At 37.6% G+C, this 13,603-nt stretch overlaps 1 protein-coding gene across 1 annotated transcript; it reads right to left on the reverse strand.

The window, feature by feature from the left end:
• Positions 1-2,691: 2,691 nt before the first annotated feature.
• Positions 2,692-12,381, reverse strand: LOC148046752 (vomeronasal type-2 receptor 26-like). The gene is made up of 7 exons (XM_087714926.1): positions 12,056-12,381; positions 10,460-10,624; positions 9,865-10,159; positions 8,835-9,695; positions 6,304-6,531; positions 5,329-5,455; positions 2,692-3,593 (listed from the first exon to the last, which is right to left on the reverse strand). Exons 1-7 carry the CDS (start codon positions 12,379-12,381, stop codon positions 2,692-2,694), a joined length of 2,904 nt encoding a protein of 967 aa, XP_087571052.1.
• Between the last annotated feature and the right edge of the window lie 1,222 nt (positions 12,382-13,603).

The following is a 13,603-nucleotide window of genomic DNA, read 5'->3' on the forward strand; positions in this document are numbered from 1 at the left end:
TCTAGTATTATCTTAATGAATATGATTAATCAATATGGTCAAGTGTCAGAATTTAAAATTAATCTAGGGAAAAGAAAAATAATAGCTACAAATATGAATACTAAACAAAAGGAATAACTAGAAGGAATGATAGGATGCGAAATAGTTAAAAAGGTCAAATATTTAGGAGTTCATATTTCAACCTCAAACGGGAAGTTATATAAGTATAATTATGAACCACTTTGGCATAGTATACAGACAGAGATGAAAAAATGGGGAAAGTTACAGTTATCCTGGCTGGGAAGAATAGCAGCAGTGAAAATAAATATTCTACCTAAATTTTTATTTCTTTTCCAAAAGCTACCTATACTTAAAAAAGATGTGAACCTGTTAGAATGGCAGAAGGGTATTAATAAATTTGTATGGGCAGGGAAGAAGCCGAGAGTAAAACTAAAAATAATGGAAGATGCGTGTGAGAGGGGAGGTTTGAAATTACCCAATTTAAAACTATACTACGACGCAGTAGCTTTATCTGTAATTAGTGATTGGATTAATTTAACAAATGATAGGATACTTAATATCAAGGGGTATGATCTGGTATATGGCTGGCATGCTTACTTGCTATATAACTAAAAAGTGGACAAGAATTCTACAAGTCATATTTTAAGGAATGCTTTACTGCGGGTCTGCAAAAAATATCAATACAAATTAAATGATAAGATACCCATGTGGGCAATTCCTAGACATGCAATAGAAAATATGAACATAGTACAAAAACAGGATATAATTACTTACAGACAGCTTCTTACCCTAGAAAGGGGTGTATTACAACTAAAATCCTTGGATGAATTAAAAGAGGAAAAGGTAATTCAAACATGGTTCCAGTATGGACAGCTACAGGCCAGGTGGAAAACACATCAAAAAATTGGTTTTATGCAAGTCGAGGATAATTTATTTAAACAAATAAGAGATCAAAGCTTAATGCATATAAAGAGAGTATACAATGTATTAATACAGATGGACTCCAAAACAGAATTAGTTAAAGACTGTATGATAAAGTGGGCTCAAAATATTGAAGAACCAATAATGTTGGATACATGGGAAAGGATTTGGGTAAGAAATGTAAAATTTACACAAGCCCAAAACTTGAGAGAAAACTTTTATAAAATGTTTTATAGATGGCATTTAGATCCTAAAAAGTTGGCTTCTATGTATCCGAACTTACAACCCAAATGCTGGAGATGTGATTCTCTTGACGCTACATATTTTCATATATGGTGGACTTGCAAAAAGGTTAAGGCATTTTGGATAAAAAATATGGTGGATTATGCAAAATGTTCTTTAAAAAAGGATAAAGTTTATTCCTCAATTATTTTTGTTAGGTATAATTACTGATTGTACAGCTGTAGAGATTAATTTGATTTTGCACTTAATAACTGCAGCTAGATTGTTGGTGGCGCAATACTGGAAGAAGGAAGATTTGCCTACAATTCAAGAATGGATATTGAAAATCACAAATTTAGCCGAGATGGTTAAAATATTTGCATATCTTAAGGACCATTCAAACGATAGATATAAATGAGACTGGAAAAAATGGATCGATATTATACAAAATAAAAATGGGACTAAGAAATTCCAAATAGCCTATGATTAAGATCAGAAATGATATAAATTGTTTGAAGTTAGCGTAAGGAGGAGCTAAGTTCAATTTAAAGATGTTATCAATTTTCTATTCTTTTTTCAAATATATTCTAGACTGTTTTTGTTAAAGATTTATACCGTGTATGGGTTCTGGGAAGTCAGGGGAGGGAAGGCTGGGGGTTTGGGGGGAGGTGGGAGGGTGGGATGTATATTAGGCTTGACTAGGGGTGTTAGATTTTAAAGTAATATGATTGCACATGTCTTCTCTTATTTTTTCTTTAAAACTAAGATATGTTAAGTATATTGATATGGAAGCATAAATACCATCAACATAGAATGGAGTTTGCTCAGAAGCCGAAATACACCAAGTGAATGAGAGGAATACACCAAGTGAATGAGAGGAAGAGTGGGAAACAGAGGAGAGAAGAAAGATAGGAAGAGAGGGATAGGAGAGAGGGTAAGGGGGGAAGATGAGGAGGATAAGGAGGAGTGGAATGAAGAGAGAGTAGAAGGAGAAAGGAAGGGGAAGTAGAGTAGAAAAGGATGATGGAGGGAAGAAAGGAGGTAGGAGAGAGGTAGAAGAAAGAGGTGTATGGAGAGCAGAAGAGCTAATAATGGGTTTTTATCTTTCTGGGCGTTGATAGCAAGAGGAACTGATGTAATTACTACTTAATACAATAGGATATTGGCTATGTAATAGTATACATGTGATTATATGTTAGGAAAATGGAAAATAAAAAAGTATATTTTAAAAAAAAGAGATTATTTTATGTTTTCCATATTTTTTCAAAATATGTGTTTTCCAATGGTCTTAGGTGACCCCTGTGAATGGGTTGTTCGACCCCCAAAGGCGTCCCAACCCACAGGTTGAGAACCACTGTAATAGAGTGAATGAATTCAAAATTCTTATTTTCAATTTTTCTAGATTCCAAGTTTTGTCTTCATTTGCAATAAAGGTGTCAATAGAGAATACTGAACACAGAATAATTGAGTTAGAAGGGACCTTGGAGGTCTTCTCATCCAACTCCCTGCTCAAGCAGGAGACACTATACCCCTGATGGAAAAAGATATTCAAACATTTTTTCTTATCAATTGTTTCCTGTTGTTTAAACCAGGCCTAAATACTATAATATAGCACTTGGGGACGAAGATACATCCAAGAAGTACTGCACTAGAGCACAAGATGGAGAAGATCTCCACAGCCACCATGGCTTTTCCTTTGGTGCTCAGGTAGGTTGGCACAAAGGAGACCCACACACTGCAGAAAGCCAACATGCTGAAGGTGATGAACTTGGCTTCGTTAAAGGTGTCAGGCAGTTTACGAGCCTGGAAAGCTACAATGAAGCTGGCAAATGAAAGGAAGGCCATATAGCTCAGGACACAATAAAACATAACAACTGACCCCTCATTACATTGTAGAACCATTTTTTCAGTGATTGAGTGCACATCTAATTCTGGGAATGGGGGAGAGGTGGATAACCAAACAATACAGATGCTTGTTTGGAATAGAGAGCAGAGAAGGACAATAGAAACAGCTAGTCTTTTCCCCACCCATGTCCTCAACCGAGATCCTGGCTTGGTAGCCTTGAAGGCAAGAGAAACAAGGATGGTTTTGGCCAACACACAAGAGATAGACAATGAGAAGGTGAGTCCAAATGCAGACTGTCTGAGGAGACAGGTGACTCTTCCAGGTTGTCCAATGAAGAGCAAAGAGCAGAAGAAGCAAAGCAGAAGGGAGATGAGGAGAGTGTAGGTGAGATCTCGGTTGTTGGCTTTCACAATAGGACTGTCTTTGTGTTTAATAAATACTCCCAACACCCATATTGTAGTGAGGAAAAATAAAGTGGCAACAATGGTTAAAATGAGTCCTAAAGGTTCTTCATAAGACAAGAAGCTAATTGTTTTCATGATGCATCCATCTTTCTTCTGGTTTGCATATTGATCACCAGGACATTGAAAGCAAGCAACAGCGTCTAAAAAGAAAAAAAATATCAATACAGGTTCATAAGAATGATAATTAATGATTTTCATATGGATCCACATCCTGATGTTTATGGCTTTGTACCAAATATAGCATCTACAGTATGAAAATACATTTGAACGTCTCCCTATCTATATTTTGTGTGTTGTGATATTAAGTCAAATATTACTTTTATTATACACAAGGAAAATTGCAAACCACATGAAAATCCATTTTATCTTTATTTGCCTTCCTATAATAAGGAATGCTCCAATGAAGACTTGTGAATATCTGAAGTGATCATTTCCATATTCAAAATCAGGTTGATTTATTGAATATTGAATCATATTCACCTGATTTCAAAATATGGTACATAAGTATTGAACAAATTCTTATAATATTTGAATACAATAAATGTATATAATATAGATAGATAGATACTATAGATGATTGATTGATTAATAGATAGACAGACAGATAGATAGATTTATATATTTTATAAATACATTATACACACACAGACACAAAATTTATATAAATAAATACAATAAAATATAATAAACAAACTTGAATACAATAAATATTCAAGAAATTCAAAGTGAAAATGAAAGATAATGTATCAAGGAGGAAATTGTAAAAAGATGAGTAATTACATATTTCAAATGAAAACCCTAAAGGAAATAGGATTATTTTTTTCTGTGAGAAGTATATATCCCTTTTTATTTAATATTTTTTTTTATTTTTGCTTTCTTTCTATGATTTTTTAAATATTTCATTTCTTGTGTTTACCCCCATTAAGAGAGTATTGGAATCAGTCAGCATTACACATAAAATACATATTTAGATAATACACATCCAAGAGAGCTACACACTTTGCGAAAAATATGAAAAAGGATTTTTCAATGAAACAAAATTGCTCAGAAATAGGTAAATAGGTAGATATGTAGCAAGTGATTTAATCATATTCCTCATTATGTCTACAGGATTTTCATTATTGTTAAGAGAGATGTTTCATTAGTTTGTCCACTCTTCCTAAGAAATAAATATTCACTTCCATAAATTTCATAAATTGTTTTCATTATGGTATTTCAAGAGTGTCCTTATTTAGTTGGTCCACTCCGGAGGTTTTTCATAGCAATACCAAATGTTTCAATTTAAATAGCAAGACATCACTTCTGAAATCTTTCCTTCCTTCCTTCCTTCCTTCCTTCCTTCCTTCCTTCCTTCCTTCCTTCCTTCCTTCCTTCCTTCCGTCTGTCCTTCCTTCCTTCCCTCCCTCCCTCCCTCCAATACAATGACTATAGTCATTGTATTATATGTAGTTTTTAAATTGTAGAATCACTTATGTAATTTCTTATTATTCATACTTTTTAAAAAAATGTCTGAAATATTTTGTGTGTTTTTGTGTGTCCATGCCATATATTCTCAAAATTGGCAATGTTTCTCATTCTCCATTATGATGGTTGCTTGGTTATAAAGCTGAAACAGTTCCAAGATTTTTTTATTTATTTGATTGATTGATTGATTGATTAAAACATTGTTGTGATTGCTGTTGAGTGGTCATCATCATTATGTGTAATTCTATTGTGAGAACCTATAATTTTTCACGTATTAATGAATTTGATTTCATTGTCCCATTCAGCTTCCAAGGAAACTCTCATCCATGCACAATCAGACATTTTAATTAGTTGAAAGGGTTCCCCAGAATAGACAGTATAACAACAAAATCAAATGATTTGTAAACTTACCCATCTCTTTGGAGATTTTTCCCTCTGGGCAGGGAACACAATCATAACAGCAGAATTTTTTTCCTTCCTTCTTCCTTTTTTGATATCCACAGTAACAATATTCATTACACAGAGATATGGGAAGCACCTAGTTATCAATATTAAAATATTAGAATTTAAAAAGTTATTGTTTTCAAGAAAATTCAGATGTTATGCTGAACATAGATTATGAACATTCAATTTTCCTTCTGGTTTTATTTTTTGAGCACAATTGATCTGGATTTCCAGTTTTTGTTTAATTAAATCCATGTGAGAATTTCAACATATGTTTTATTAATTCAAACCATCCATTTGACCAGAAGTATTGAGTCAATCCATCCCAGGTTTGAACACAGATTTGAAAAAGTGATGGATTGAATCAATCAAGTTTAGAATGGAATAGAATAGAATAATAGAGTTGGAAGGGACCTTGGATGTCTTCTAGCCCAACCCCCTGCTTAGCCAGTAAACATTACACTGCTCAGAAAATGGTTATCCAATCTTTTCTGCAAAACTTCCAGTGTTGGAGCATTCAAAACATCCGGAGGCAAGTTATTCCACTCTTTAATTAATCAGGAAATTTATCCTTAGTTCGAAGTTGCTTCTCTCCTTGATTAGTTTTCACCCATTGCGTCTTGTCCCGCCCTCGGGTGCTTTGGAGAACAGCTTGACTCCCGCTTTTTGTGGTAGCAAATTTGCTTTAAATCACATCAAAGTTTCATTCAACCAAGGAAATATAGTCATTTAAATGCATTTATTTTCTGACACATTTTCAGTTTACTGTTTGGGAGAAATCTAATAATATGCCAGGCATTAGTGAAGTTAGTTTTCCATGTTTGAATGTCATTTTTTTCTCATTTGACTCTTCGTCGTGGTTTGCCTGGAAGGAGAACATTACATTTCGAAGTCAAAAGAATCCACAGGAGAATGGTCATAAAATTTCTTTTGAAACCATACCTGGTTAAATGATCTATGCCAAACAATCATGTCTTCATTAATGACTAATTCCTCTCCTTTTGCAGCATCAGGATCCACTTTTCCAATCCTGTGTCTCTGGAAAGTGGAATTGGGAAAGGCAACTATGTTTACAATATCAAATCCACCTTCCATCTTTTTTTGATCATAAAAAGTCAGAGCTTCTCCAAGAGAATTGTTGAATTTCATGCCTCTGAGAAATTGGTGGAGCTATAGGATTCAGAATTATAAAAGAGGGAAAAACAATAGAAATGTATGAGTAATTTCATCATAGTTGTACTATACTTTTGATGGAGAAACTCTGCAAACATGCAAAGTCCATTCCTCCAACCTCTTGAGAACCTGTTTGCTATCTTTTGCATATGGGAATAACAAGTTCTGATATTTCAGTTTGAACAATAGTCAAATGAAAAATTAGGTGTACTGTAGCCTTCCATATCTTTTTGAACCCAGTCCTTCATATTGCCTAGGAAGAGACATACGAAAAACTAGAGAAGCAATTTCCAAATTTGTTTCCACCCATTTTTTTTTATTGTGTAATATTTTCAGCTGCTAAGGACATAAGTACTAAAGTATAATTGGTTAAGCAAAGCAGCATTCCTCAGTTATCTTCAGTAAAAGGTAAAATTATTTAAAAACCATTATCTACACATCTAGACCTGGATAAAACAATAGATGCAATTGATATAGACTTCTGTAAAATCTTTGATTTAATGACAAGCTACTGTTAAAACTAATCCCTTTATTGCATTTCCGGATCCCTGCACAAGTGGATAGCTGTGTTCCTGTCAAACAGCAAAAAGTAGTTAAAATAAGGAGTGTCCTATCAAACCCTGCACCACTTAAGAGTGGTGTAGCCCAAGGCAGCGTTTTAGGAGCCACATTCTTTGTGCTTTACATAAATGACTTTTGCAACCATATTATAAGCCGTTGCATCCTCTTCGCTGATGACGTAAAACTATTTAACCCCACCGACAAATACTGCTGCCCTACAAAGCAAAAACAACTATTGCACTTTGGGGAGAGATTTATTAACATGATCAAGGTGATATATTACAAACAAAATGCAAAGGCGATAGTAAATGGAGACATAACTGACAAAATTAAAATTAAGAAAGATACAAGACAAGGATGTCTCCTGTCTCTCCTGCTATTTACAATGACACCGGGAGTATTGAATAGAAACATTAGTCAGGATACAGAGATAAAGGGTATGGAAGTAAAAAAGGAAAAGTATAAACCACAAGTGTTCACAGATGACTTAGTATTTATTTTGGAAGACCCATTAGAAACAGGGCCATAATAAACTAAAAAGGTAGAAGAAGAGGGGTAAGTAGCAGGATTAAAAGGAGAACATTAACTCTAAGTCTCTTCCTCTGTCTCCTCTAAAGTTTGAGGCTGTGCTGCCTCTTCTCTCTCCTGCAAACAGTTTCTGAAATGTGTTCCCTTCTTCCAAGAAAATTGCTCCTTCACCATAGTCCATCATATCAGCTATCTTTTGCTTCTGCCATTTCCCAAAATTACAGGGTTGAAATTAGACGGAGGCAAGTAAATATCATTAATAGACCAATGTTCAAACCCATTTGGGTATGGTAGTTGCCACTTCCCATTTTACATTTTTACATTTACATTTATTAAGATTTATAGGCCGCCCTTCTCCCTGAGGGGACTCAGGGCGGCTTACAATCACGGGAAGGGGGTGCAATAACAAAAGACAAACAGTGAATAAACAAAATAAATAATAAAACACCAACTTGCATTCAACAGTCAACACTCGGGCGTGTAATTTAAGAGCTTATCCCCAGGCCTGCTGGGAGAGCCAGGTCTTAAGGGCCGTGCGGAAGGTCTGGATGGTGGTGAGGGTACGAATCTCAACGGGGAGATCGTTCCACAGGGTCGGAGCTGCAACAGAAAAGGCTCTCCTCCGTGTAGTCGCCAGTCGACATTGACTGGCAGATGGAATCCGGAGGAGGCCCGGTCTGTGCGATCTAATCGGTCGAAGGGAGGTAATCGGCAGAAGGCGGTCTCTCAAGTACCCAGATCCACTACCATGGAGTGCTTTAAAGGTGGTCATCAATACCCTGAAGCGCACCCGGAGATCGACAGGTAGCCAGTGCAGCTCGCGGAGGATGGGTGTAATGTGGGCGAACCGTGGTGCGCCCACTATCACTCGCGCGGCTGCATTCTGGACTAACTGCAGTCGCCGGATGCACTTCAAGGGCAACCCCATGTAGAGCCCATTGCAGTATTCCAGCCTAGAGATCACAAGGGCTCGAGTGACTGTTGTGAGAGCCTCCCGGTTCAGGTAGGGCCGTAACTGGCGGACCAGGCGAACCTGGGCAAATGCCCCCCTGGTCACAGCCGACAACTGATGGTCCAAAGTCAGCTGTAGATCCCAGTCTGAATCAAATACCCATATGTTGTACTTTACTATTTACTAATACAAATTACAATTTACTAATACAAATGACTATTTACTAATACAAATGACTATTTACTAATACACAAATCACCTGCCATGGCTCTGATTCTTGATATTCTGATGATTTATGCCTCAAAAAATACCTGTGATTAGATCGAAGTGAGAAGAGAGCATGTAAAGCTTGAGCCAATATGTAGACAGCATTATAGAGACTATAGCTGTGCCCAGACATCTCCACCTCAAAAAGAGCCCCAGGAATGTCCCATAGCTTCTCCTTTCCGGTGCATATGTGATTGTCCACATCGGTCAAAGAAGGGGATGGTAATGAACAATCAAAGACTTGTTCCCAGAAAAGTGGGAAAAAACCATCTCCTGGAATCCAAGGAGGTTTTATGAACTTCAAGAATTCCTTGAAGCCTGGAATTTCTTTGGAGTGAATTGTAAAGCAAATGGAACCATCAAAGAACTGCCGATCCCATTTTTTATTCATTCCTGTTAATAAATAATCCATCTGGGCAGTCATGATCCACACCTTTCCCAAGGAACTCTGCTCGTGTCCAGGATCAAGCCAAAAAATTATATTTGTTAACCATGCAATGGTCAAAGATTCCCCACAGATGACAAAGGTGTTGATCTTCTCATCGATTATTTGTTTGTAAATATTTTGCAATTTCTTAACCATCTCAAAAATTTTATCCCAGTAGGTTAATAATGGAACTCTTTCCATACAAGCAGAGCAGATGCCATGCTGGGAAAAAAGGGACTCCGTGATCTGCAGAAAATGTTCTCCTTCAGGGTTATCAATAGCAATGAGGCCGACCCAAATCCACCCAAAATGTTGAAGCAGTCGGATTATCCCAATGTACTGTGAAGACTCATTTGGGACCATGGAGTAATAGAAGGGAACCTCTCTGCTATAAGCATCTTGCGGGGTGAATGATCCATATGTGAGCTAAAAGAAACACATATTATGGGACTATATCAGCATCTTTTCTCTTCATATTTTCCAAAAAATTAAGTCAGATTGTGTGGTTGTATGACAACCATTTTTAATAGCCCCAGTTTAGAAAAAAAAGGAAAGAAGGAGGGAATTTTAATGCCTGTGTTTCAAAAAATCCTACCTGTGGAATCTTGTAAAACTTCACGAGATCTGTGATATAGGAAGACGTTCCCAAGCTGAGGCCTCCTATGATAGAGATGAGATTTCTCCTGGTGTCACATTTATAGTTGGGGACTAATCTCTGATCTGATCTGAAGAGCAGATCCATCGTGGTCCGATAGGTCATGATGGCATTGTAGTAGCTATCGTGAATGTAGAAGCCAAGAGTGACATTGGACAAGATTTCTGGATTCTCATTGATCTCATTCACAGCAAAGACCAAGGAAAGGACATGTTGGTAAAATTTTGTTAGCACGCTGAAAATGGGATGAATTTACACATATCATTAAATATTTCCTAATTATTTTTCCTGGAATTCAGAGAGTTGCTTTACCCCATATGCATGCACAATTGGAGAATGACCAATCCAACTCTATTCTTAACTCTCCTCCACTGAACTTGTGATTTCCATTGTGGCAGATTGAATCAAAATGTAGCCAACATCCCTGAAAACACTTTGTCCCACATAACAGAATGTTCTCATTGTGAAATAAAATAATCTCTTTATTCATTGCAAATAGAGATAACACAAAGGTTGAATGCTAAGAATAGCTTACTCTGGATGTCCAAAATACTCCTGAGAGGGATGCTGCTCAAATGAAACTTCATTAAATTGGTAGTTAGCCATTGACACCATCCCACCGATGACAAAGTCCCCTTTCTGGTACCATTCATTTGGAACAGGTATGGCTCCTCCTGGGTGACACGGCAGAGACTCCACTCTGAAGAATGGAAATATGAGAATGAAAAGCATTCTGTCCATTAAATGCTCTCTAAGTATAGACCTTCCTCCAGCAGCAGCTTCCCATGTTACTCTGCATACAACAGCCTCAATATTGCTGTCAAGAGCAAGGCTGAAGCCCAACTCTTAGCCCTGATTCTTATTGCATGTAGTGATAATCCTGAAAAAGGTCTCAATGGCCATGTAGAGTTCCAGCAACACAACTTAATTTGGGGCAGTTGAAATCACAATACTTGTGTGTTCTTGCCTTCTACTCTCCAGTGCCCATGGGACAGTGTTTTCTATTCTCTGATGTCTTCTTCATTTGTTTACAGTTTTGATGACTGGAGAATATTATCACCATTGGAATAATTTCATAGGGGAGATAATACACACACAGACACACACAGACACACACACACATATACATGCAACACAGCAGCAGCCATGAGATGACCATGCTCACCGTCTCCTGTACCCTAAAATAATTAAATTTCCCCGAAAATAAGGCCAAGCACTTATTTTTGGGGCCAAAAGAAAATAAGACACTGTCTTATTTTCAGGAAAGCATGCTATGTACTGTATATATACCCTCTCAACTTTAAAACATGGTGAAAAAAAATATTTAAACAAGTCTTCTCAGTTCTACGTTGCTTCTCTCCTTGATTAGTTTCCAGCCATTGGAAGCTTCTCTCCTTGATTAGTTTCCAGCCAAGGTGGCGCAGTGGTTAAATGCAGCACTGCAGGCTACTGCTAGATCAGCAGGTCAGCGGTTCAAATCTCACCGGCTCAGGGTTCACTCAGCCTTCCATCCTTCCGAGGTGGGTAAAATGAGGACCCAGATTGTTGGGGGCAATATGCTGACTCTCTGTAAACCGCTTAGAGAGGCCTGAAAGGCCTATGAAGCGGTATATAAGTCTACTGCTACTGCTATTGCTATTCTTGTTCTACCCTCGGGTTCCTTGGAGAATAGTGTGACTCCCTCATTTTGTGGCAACCCCTGAGATATTGGAAGACTGCTATCATGTCTCCCCTAGTCCTTCTTTTCATTCAACTAGACATACCCAGTTCCTGCAACCGTTCTTCATATGTTTTAGTCTCCAGTCCCCTAATCATCTTTGTTATTCTTCCTTGTCTCTTTCCATAGTCTCAACCTTTTTTCTTTTACATCATAGCAACCAAACCTGAATGCAGTATTCCATGTGTGGCCTTTCCAAGGCATTATAAAGTGATATTAAGACTTCACGTGATCTTGATTCTATCCCTCTGTTTATGTAGCCTAGAAATTTGTTGCCTTTTTTGGCAGCTGCTGCACACTGCTGGCTCCTATTTAAATGGTTGTCCACTAGGACTCCAAGATCCCTCTCACAGTTACTACTATTGAGCAAGGTACCACCTATACTGTACCTGTGCATTTGGTTTTTTCCCCCACTTGGAGAGGAACTCGACTCTTTTAGCTCTCTCTGCTGTAATTGATCCTGAGGAAAACCTACACAACACCATGCCACCACCATTTCTCTGAGCTGGTCCATGATCAATAGTACTGAAAGTCACCAAGACATCATGTGTCAACCCCGAAGCTGGTCTGGCTGTGGCTATTTTGTTTTCTGTAGCTTTTTCTATAGGGATTTTTCTTTGTAAGGCTTCAGGCTTGACACAGCTTCGAGCTCTTGTGTGTTTGTATGTGCGTGGGGGCTTATTAGAAATGCAGGGGCTTTGTAGCAAAAGCAAATTAGTTTTGTTATGAGCCAAGAACATTCCAACTGCTGGTTGGCCAGAGGAGGAGGAGAAAATTAACCAGGCAACCAGCCAGCACCCAGATTGGACAATATGACTTATAGTTTGGGAGAAAAGGAAACTTTCAATTTTTAATGAGGTGGAAAATGCGGGAATTCTCAGAGTTGGAATTCCACCAATCTGTGCCAAGATGATATCTCCACATAAAACTCTTCTCTGAGGAATCAACCTGCCTTAGCGTTCTGTTTGCAATAAGTGTTGTCAGGTTCCGTTCAGGCAAAAGAAACAACCAAGATGACTAAGCAGGCAGTTCGTGGTGAATATAATCTTTATAAGCCTCTTCCGGGACTTCCAACAAACATACAGTGCAAAACACGAGCGAATTAAAGTCAAGCCTGTAATTACTCCACCATTTAAACCATCCTGTGCCCTGCCTTCCTGTGGCCCACTCACTCCTACATGCATGCAATACACCCCAAAATACTCCAATGTTGTGACAGACCATGCTGGTTTACATTGCCTCGCATGTGCTTGTGCCATTCCATATGAAAATCCCACAGGATTTGAAGGTCCTTCAAGCTATTCGCGAGGCGGGGAAACACGTGTGGCACAGCAGCAATCCAAGTCATGAAATGCCCCAGTCACAAATCTCCCCACCAATGGAATGACAGCCCGGAGCCGCTGAGAGCACTGGGACTGAGAGGTGTATTATGGACCCCTGACAACCCCCATTTCACCAATGACAGAGATCATCCAAAAGTTCAACCAATGTCATTTCTGTCTCATATCTGGGCCTGATTCCTAAGTGAAATGGATCCAGATAATCTGCTTTATCCACAGCCATCCGAGCCAGTTACACAACCAAAGCTCAAAGGTTTTTCCCTTTGAAAGAACAAATATGACAGTTTTTACAATTGTAACATCCATTGAGATCCATTTTTTAATGTCTTCTGCTATGATAAAAGTTTTAATATTCTCAAGTAATAAATTCACCTACCTATGTGAATATACACCATGAAATAAATTACATGGTAATTAAGACATGAATTTAAATTTAAAATTTTCTAGTTCAGATAAGCTAAAAAAAAAACTATGTTCGTGCAAATAGCCTGAATTCTCAATATACCACAAAATGTTTATGTAAAGCTTTTATTACTATTGATTCACATATGAAATATATCTACTTGTTTCTTTTTCAGTTTTGTTTTGTTTACATCTTGTTTGTTTCTATTTTCCCTTTGTA

The sequence above is a fragment of the Thamnophis sirtalis genome, unplaced genomic scaffold, assembly GCF_051295495.1.
Source record: "Thamnophis sirtalis isolate CommonGarterSnake01/CBP01778 unplaced genomic scaffold, rThaSir2_p1.2 scaffold_4, whole genome shotgun sequence".
NCBI lineage: Eukaryota > Metazoa > Chordata > Lepidosauria > Squamata > Natricidae > Thamnophis > Thamnophis sirtalis.

What these genes read in the sequence shown, in the direction of transcription:
- LOC148046752 (XM_087714926.1), bottom strand. Translation starts at nt 12,381, where the DNA reads ATGTTCTTGGCTCATAACAAAACTAATTTGCTTTTGCTACAAAGCCCC. An exon ending in AAGAATCAGAGCCATGGCAG is followed by an intron (nt 6,532 to 8,834) that starts GTGATTTGTGTA and finishes TGAATCCTATAG; the next exon opens with CTCCACCAATTTCTCAGAGG. An exon ending in AAAAATCTCCAAAGAGATGG is followed by an intron (nt 3,594 to 5,328) that starts GTAAGTTTACAA and finishes TTTTCTTTTTAG; the next exon opens with ACGCTGTTGCTTGCTTTCAA.